Source organism: Suillus subalutaceus, assembly GCF_016647625.1.
Source record: "Suillus subalutaceus strain FC151 chromosome Unknown DFJ58scaffold_24, whole genome shotgun sequence".
NCBI classification, from domain to species: Eukaryota; Fungi; Basidiomycota; class Agaricomycetes; order Boletales; family Suillaceae; genus Suillus; species Suillus subalutaceus.
The window spans coordinates 294,375-302,442 of NW_024540273.1; the positions used below are offsets into that span (position 1 = coordinate 294,375).

Sequence of the window (8,068 nt, forward strand, 5' to 3'; positions counted from 1 at the left end):
TTCCATGTCTCCAGACCTCTATCCATCCAGATCCCAGTACATCCAGATCCATGCACCTCCGCACATCCATATCCGTACCCCTGCACCTCTATATTCTACACCTCTGGACTTCTGCAGTTAGCCTGCATCATCCATCCTTTGTCCCATCTGTCTTGAGCATATTCCATCCAATTCCGGATCCAATATCCAGACACCTGATCTGATAGCCACTTCCTGGATCTCTGGATCTGACCTGTACTTTATATCCAAACTCAAACCTTAAATCAGTGTCTATCCCCTTATGGTAATCCCCTTTCCTCTGGACTTCAGTTATCTCTGTTACTGTCTTGCTCATTGATCCTTGTACTCTGTTCATCTCCAAGTTCATTTACTTATGTTCTATCTCACTTACTAATGTATTTCCACATGTTCATACATAGTATTAGTCTTGTTAAGACCGTACTCAAGTAGTATCGGATCCGAAGGGCTTCGGCCTCAGCTCGTGCGCTGTGCCCCTTTCCCGAGTCTTGCCCCTTATTTCAGAGAGCTAAAGTATTGCGTCTAGTGAGACGGATAAGTCTCATAATGGATAAGTCTTGTATTGCAACGGATAAGTATTGCAATGGATCCGTTAAGACTTCCGGATATCGAACGTATAGAGTAACGGCTAATCCGGATCGGATCCGGACTAGAAACTAACGGGTGAGGACTGTCCGAAGACAGAGGCGGATATGTAGACTATAGGAATCTATCCTAAGTCTCGGAGTAGACAAGAGTAGCGTACTCAAGTCCGGATGGATAACGGAGGGACTTAGAGTCCAGATGGAATGAGTGCAATCTAAGATGATATTCGAACTGATCTACTACAGCGCATATACAAAGGTTTATATACTACGGATAGCTAACAGAATGATCAATAAGCAAAGGTGCGAGGCTATGTATGAAAGTATAAGCAAAGTCTAAGTGGAGTGTATTGGTAAGTTGGATGGATCACGAATCATGAACCGGGAATGAAGTACAAGTAAAAGTGGATTCGTAAGTGTAGCGGATCAGTAAGCATAGCGGATCAGTAATCAAAGCGGAAGTAAAGGATAACCGGTATACCGGTGTACAGGAATACCGAAAGGAGATGAACGATAGTTAGAGTTATATGAACAGGAAATGAAATAAGAATCAAAGCGGATCTGTGGACCGGACGACGGATATGTTCATCGGATCTGGATCGGATCTGAGATCCAGATCATCGGATCTGTAACCGGATATATGGTATATGACAAGTCTCCTGCTTCCTGATCCTCTTGGATCCCTTCCAGTATATAAATCTCTGTATAACTCAGTTACTTTGACTCATGTCTACTTCAAGACTTAGGATTGACTCCTATAGTCTATATCTCTGCCTCTGTCTTAGGACAGTCTACCTCCAATAGTTTCTAGTTTGGACCCTGTCCAGTGTGAAAAACACAACTTGGCTAGACACTTGTTAAAGCACCTAGCCAATATATGTCTAAGCTCTGCCTATGCTGCTATACTTGCAAACAATGAAGCAAGAATGTGCGACCCGAGAGAATAGCTGCTGAGGACAACTCAAGATAGAAAGACCTGAAAGAGCTCTAATGCATGGGAAAGCACCTCACAAGATAGAGCGCTAGTGTGCGGGAAAGGTGGAAGTCAAGAAAAGCGGACACTGAGTCAAAGGAGGGTAGTAGATAATGAGTGAGGTCAAAGGTATTGATTGCAAGGGTAAGGGAAAGTCAAGGTAAAGTGTTCAGGTATAGGGAAACTAATAAGGGCTATAGAGTGCAGCTAAAGGTGACTACTTCTAAGTAAAACCTAAGGAGAAGGAAATACAGTCAAAGGGAAGTAATGTTGAAGTAATGTTGAAGTAGTCACTATAGGCTTCTCTTACTAGTAAACTGTACCCTGTTGGACTTGGAAGGGATAGGATGTACATGTAATAAGACTGTAGCACTTGTTACAAAACTTGAGGCAAGGCAAATTACATACCAATGAGGTAGGATGGACAATGGATGGATTCCAATGTTCCGAGTGGATCCTAGAGCATGAGAACAGCTAGGGGTATGGGATACCCATGTGGGTTATGGGTGTGGGTATCACTGGGGTATGGGTAGGGGTATGGGGTTGTGATACTCACACCCTTACCCATACCCATGGGGTGGGTTTGTCATCCAAAAAACTATGATTTTGTAACTTCAAAGGTACAGCTCAAATTCAAACCTTAAAGTCTAAACCTAAATACAAAACTACCTATAATCCACTCCCAAACATCACAGTATGCAGCTGAACTTCTTTTGAGGACCGCAAAGTGTGCTACGAAGCTCATAGACAAGGCAAAGACCCTTGATGACCAAATGGTAAGCACATCCAAAAATGGAAACATGAAGGCAATAGCACAGCAAGCAAGGAGCCGAAGAAGGCAAAAGCACCCCAGACACCTGGTAAGATGTTTTTGTCAACTTTATGAAAGGTTGATCTATGTGCTGCTATGCTTGATGGCAATTGAAAATGGTGAGATTTCAAGGTAGCGAAAATGTTTGTGGTTTACAGGACAGGCGTTGGACTATGATATGGGGGTCAGGTATGCACAGGACTGACGTGGTGGTGAGAAATGGTTTTTGGGTGTTTGGGCAAAAGCCCCGCGGGCTTTTCCGGCCTGAAACAAGGGTCTGAACCTAGGTGTCAAGATGAGCTGTGATCCCAGGAGTTAAGAGTGGAGCGATGCGTATAGCGAAGCTTGATACCCTCATTTTAGGAGCGAAAAATCACTTCAAGGGTTGTCTACCGCACTGGTGGCAACATATAGTGCGTGAATGGCTCCAAGGCTGGGGACGCTTGGATGTAGGGCGCTAGGATCAAGGCGTGGTCTCTAAGGTACAGTGCGAAGGCATCACTGGACCATCTGCCCATGCTCTTCACTACTTCAAAAGGTATTCCTCACAAGAGGTATTCTAATGTCCCCCCGGTTCATAGGCCATGCCCTTTTAGGTCGGGGAGACTGGCTATTGAAGCCACTGATGCTACGCATTTGGTGAGCTCTTTCTTTGACAACAGTCTGGTGCCTTTAGGATGTTTCCAAGTGAATAGGTGTGAATTGTCGCTTGCAATGTTGACATGCAGATGATTCAGGAGTGCGGCTTTAGGATCGGTTGGGCCGTCTTGTTCTGCCCAAAAGGTGTCCTCTCCAGCTATGGGGGCGGTTTTGGTGCTTGGAATATGGAATTTGGTAATGGGGTGTCCGTGACGGTCTGTTGCTTCGGATACTCCCCTTCTTGGAATGTGCTTACTCAGGTCAAAGTTCTTTACAGTTTTTACAGTGAATTCGCCCAGCCTTGCAATGCAGTAGAATGTTGTCATCAGGCAAGCGTATACTGCCGCATCTAATGGTTCATTCAGGTTCAAATGCTCCTGGATGGAGGCTAACACGTCTGGCGTGAAGGGTAGACATTTTGGCTGTTTGGAAGACTCAGGTGCACGTGCTTTCGCCCCATCTAGGATAGCTTTCAGCTCATCAGCCGAGATGAGCCACATCCTTCCATGGAGGAGATGTCATGCTTTTATGCCGGCTGCGTAATTGGATAGGGCTGACCCTGAGTATGAACCGGTGCAGTTGGATAGGAAGGTGAGGAGGAGGGTGGGGGCTACTGGACATCTCTGATCCTCTTCTATGTTGTTTGCATCACAGAACACGTGGAATACTAACAACCCTGCCCCGTAGGTCTCTTTCATCGACTGCTCCCAGGATGATCTCATGACATCCAAAATGTGGTCCAGTTGGGCATCTGTTATCTCTGCTCTCTGCTGGCTGTCTGATGCTGCTGCTAGTTGTAGCAGTCTCGGGTTGGTTCCTGAAGGTGACCATAGCCTCAGTCTGTCCCTTGCTAGGCAGTGGGGGCAGAGTGATGATGGGCGGGGTGTTAGGCCTGGTTTGTAACTTTTGGGAGTGGTAGCTGGAATGGTCATGGCAGTCGTTAGTGGGGCACCAAAGCGCGATGATCTTGTGGAGTCATTCGTCCTGGAGAGCTGCCCTGATGAGCTCTTCTTCCTCGATGCAAGATGCTCTGGTTTGTTCTGCTGCTTGTTGCTTGATGAACTCCTGATTGATGAGCTTGCATGCAGGAGTGGAGTAGCTCCTGTCCCGCAAATGACGGAGTTCGGTAGGGGAGAGGGGCTTGGTTGCATCGATGATGAACTCGTTAAGTTCTGGGGGAATATCGATGGGAGGGAGAAGAAGTTCAACTGGTCCGAGGATGCCTCTGGATGGGTCATCTGCTGGATTGAGCGCACTTGCAATGTAGGTGGTAGTGACCTCGAAACATCTGGGTAGGTTGCTAATGAACTTGTGAATCCTTCGGAAGACGTCATTGACTGCTCTATTGCGGTGACGGCGCTTCCACCACCCTTCGATGATTCCCATGTTGTCTCCGTGGATGATGAAGTTACCGTTAGCATTAGTGAAAGTGGCGAGGGAATATACCAGTAGCTCGAAGGCGATAGCCTCGGCCCATCTGATGTCTTGTTTGCCATTGGATGTCTTCCACCCTGGTATGAGGCGCCAAGCTCTCCAGAATTTGCCTATGATGATGCCTAGGCCTATGCCTGAGCTCGCATCTGAGAAAGCGAGGAGGTTTGCTGGAGGTTGTGCAGGACAGATCGGCTTCGACACCCCGCCTGATTGCAGGAGACTGGACCACCAGTCTAGATCGCCAGCTACGTGTTGTCCGGGTCTTCACGGCATGAAGGGTCTATCGCCGCAGTACGACAGCATCTCCTCGAGGCTTGTCAGATAAGCTCTGCCTTGTGGCGCTGCTGTGCAGGCGTGTAGTAACTTGCCGTACAGTTGTTGGACATCTTGTAAAACGTGCAAGTGTCGTTTTCTCCATCTGTGTATCGCTAAGAGGTACTTGTCGACTTTCGGGGAGCTCAAGTAGACTATTCTTTGCTTGATGTCCCATATGAAACCTATGTAGATTGTTGAAGGTAAGAATGGCTGGTCTTTCAGTGGTTCCCAGATGATGCCTGTCTCGTGGGAAAGCATATCTATGTCTTGCATGCAGCAGCTAAACTGTACATCATGAGCTGATCTCAGCAAGTTCTTTGATAGGTCTGCCAGCGGCTGAGAGCAGTCTTCATTTCTTTCCTCTAATTGGCCTGTTAGTGGGGATACTCCCCCATACCATATGCATCTGCCTGTCTGGCTCATGCCATCTTTTGCAAACACTTGGCACCAGTTCTTTCTGATCTCATTGAACTGATTTAGGAACTCGCGCCTTACCCGAAAGAAGATGTAGTCATCAACCCATTTGTCCAGGGGTCCTATGCCTTGGTGACGGAAGATTTCTGCCCCTGCATCTGCTACATGTCCATATGCTCCTGCCGACGGTGTTGCTCCAAAGGCCGTACATGTGTCGACGTAGAACTGGTCTTTGGAGGCTCATACTACTCCTGCTGGCCATTGTGATGGGTGTAGAGGCACCGTGCAGTACGCCTCTGCCACGTCTCAAGTTGCAGCTTCTGACCCTGGTGGGAGCATTGCAATCAGTTGGTAGACTGTCTCACACTTACCCCATGTAGTGGGAAAATTATCTGCGTCTATGTGAGAATTGATTGAGGGGTTTGGAAAGCGCACGCTCGGGGCATGTGGGAACGAAAAGTTTTGAATTAGGCAAAACTTGCCCGGCTTTCCTGGTTTTGGAATGATGGATAGCGGGGAGGTTTGGAAAGGACCTATTAGGTCTTGTAACTCGTTGGCCGAGAATGGCCCAATGTACCTGCCTTTGGAGATTTCTTTTTGAATGATCGCTTTGAACTCGTTTTCGTATTCTTTAATTGAATCTCTATTAGGCGGAGATTGTACAACTGTGATAGCGGGAAAATCTATTCTGAAGCCTGAACGGAAACCTTCTGGGACTTTAACAAAACACTCGAGTATACCTGCACATCTTAACTCTCGCTCCCAACTCTCAGCTTGGTATGGTGTTAGTGGGTTCTTCCTTCTGTGCTCTAGGGCATTTCAGGGCCCCGTGTGTGGTGGCACCACAGCCGGAACAAACGTGGCGTGCATCATGCTTGGGGGTGCAGATTTGTTTTCCGTCTTTTGTCCAGAGGCCTTTCTGGATGCGCTTGGCGAACGTTTCATGTTGCCCGTTCCAGGTGTGAGATGTGGCACATTCAATGGTGCGGTGCTGGTGCCTGCCCAGGCATACTGCGCAACAGGGGAAGGGGCCAGAAGTAACAGGTGTGCGAATGGTGCATACCTTCTTGTTACTTCCAGCCAGGTCTTCCGCTGACTGGAAAGGTCGCTTCTGATTTGTTGGCTGGTATGATGACACAGTCGTTTGCTGATGCAGCAGCGCCTGGTTGTTAGCCATGAATGAGGTGGCCGCTTGCTGTGATAGCGACAAGAAAAGGGGGGGGGGTGGCCGTTGATGTGATACATATGGCGAGAGGCGTGTTGTGATGACAGCATATATGGGCCCGTTGATGCGATATCAACAGAAGGCACATGTTTGGCCTGGAGTCCCATTTTGTTTTATAGCATTGTGATGACAGCGTATAGGTAGAGGCATGAAGAACGCAGGTTTGTTTGATTGCCAGCGTGTGATGGCCGACAGTGATTCATGAATGCAAGCAGAAGATGCAAAGCGATATGAAGATATGTGGTTGGTGAGGGTAGGTAGACCTCTGGTTAGAGGATGCACTTGAGGTGATGAACGAAAACTTACTGAAAGAAGACATTGGACACTCTACTTCAAGGTGAAATGCCGAGTGACTGTCGGTTTGATGTGGAGAGGCGACTGAGCTAACAGACATGGAGTGAGTTATCAATGCCAGGTAGGTTCAATACTCATGTTTGCTCGGCCATCACAGTTATTAAATAATGGACAAACGAGCAGCCATACAGCAATTTCGAGGGGAAACCCCGAATTCAGCGGGACCTCTGATCGCATGACAAGAAGCTGAACAGATTATTTGGGGATATTATATATTTGTTGCGCTGGAATTGTACAAAATCCCTAGTCCAAATGAATGCCGCCGCACCCAAAGTTCTCACGTCAGTTTCGTGCCCTCGGATATCACATATTGGCAACTTACAGAAACCCTTTTTGAAGCTGTCAAGCCAGCCGCTGATTTACTGGAAGTTAAAGAGACAGTATGATCAATAAGATCTATTGAAGTATGAGCATTTAACATTTAATTATGGGTAGAATTTGCAACTACAGTGCACACTGCAATACTTTTGCGAGGGAAATACTGAGGAATAACCATGCGGAATGCATATGGGACGTGACCTGAGTGGTTTGGCATGCCACATCATGCACTCTAAATGGTCTCCAATCCAAGTCCACTTTGTCTAGAGGCATACACTAAATAAGAAATGAAATGTTAGTATAGTCATATAGAAGGAGGACATGCGTATATTCACGACGCCTGCACGATAAGTGTTGCAAGAGTTGTTCCGAATCACCAGCGTCAGTTATGCCTATCACACCAATTGACATCTTGATGATGAGGGAAAGTCTTCGGAGGTGTAGGCTGTGTTGGCAGCTTGGAGGACATAGAAGGAGGCTCTGGAGCGTTAGGGATAGGATGCAAGAGGGTGCCTTGAGAATGTGATTGTACCTGTGCGAGTGGATGATCAATTGTTGAGGATGTGCATGGAATGGAAATTCCACGGGATTCTCTACCTTTCCTGTTCTCAATACTGATACACACCGCTTCCAAGTCACCTGTGATGAGAGTAAACACATAAAAGACACGTATATGGGAGGAAGGTCAGAAGGAACACCGGAACTTGCCAAGGGCATAGCCGCTCTATGGAGGGAGGGAAGAAGGCATGTAGGTAAACTAAAATGTGTGTGATAAGGACGATAATCAAATAGATGACTTGCATCATGGCTGTGGGAGACGAACCTTCATTATTCATGTAAAGATCTAGCGGGGTGCGAGTGCTGTGGGGTTAAATTATGTAGGACTGTAGTAAGCACCTCAGATCTCACAAAGGGACTTTTCCACCCGACGAGTACACAGCGCCTATGTGCGGTATGAACGATTAAGAAGTGCGATGCGATAA

At 47.1% G+C, this 8,068-nt stretch overlaps 2 protein-coding genes across 2 annotated transcripts; both read right to left on the minus strand.

Moving 5' to 3' along the window:
- Positions 1-2,961: 2,961 nt before the first annotated feature.
- On the minus strand, positions 2,962-3,957 carry DFJ58DRAFT_725154 (uncharacterized protein; the record flags this gene model as incomplete). The annotated part of the gene is made up of 2 exons (XM_041385199.1): positions 2,962-3,526; positions 3,584-3,957. 2 exons carry the CDS (start codon positions 3,955-3,957, stop codon positions 2,962-2,964), a joined length of 939 nt encoding a protein of 312 aa, XP_041246721.1.
- A 2,027-nt stretch (positions 3,958-5,984) lies between these two features.
- On the minus strand, positions 5,985-6,206 carry DFJ58DRAFT_617556 (uncharacterized protein; the record flags this gene model as incomplete). The annotated part of the gene is made up of 1 exon (XM_041380989.1): positions 5,985-6,206. A coding segment is annotated over one exon (222 nt), but the record flags the coding sequence as incomplete, so codon positions are not given.
- Between the last annotated feature and the right edge of the window lie 1,862 nt (positions 6,207-8,068).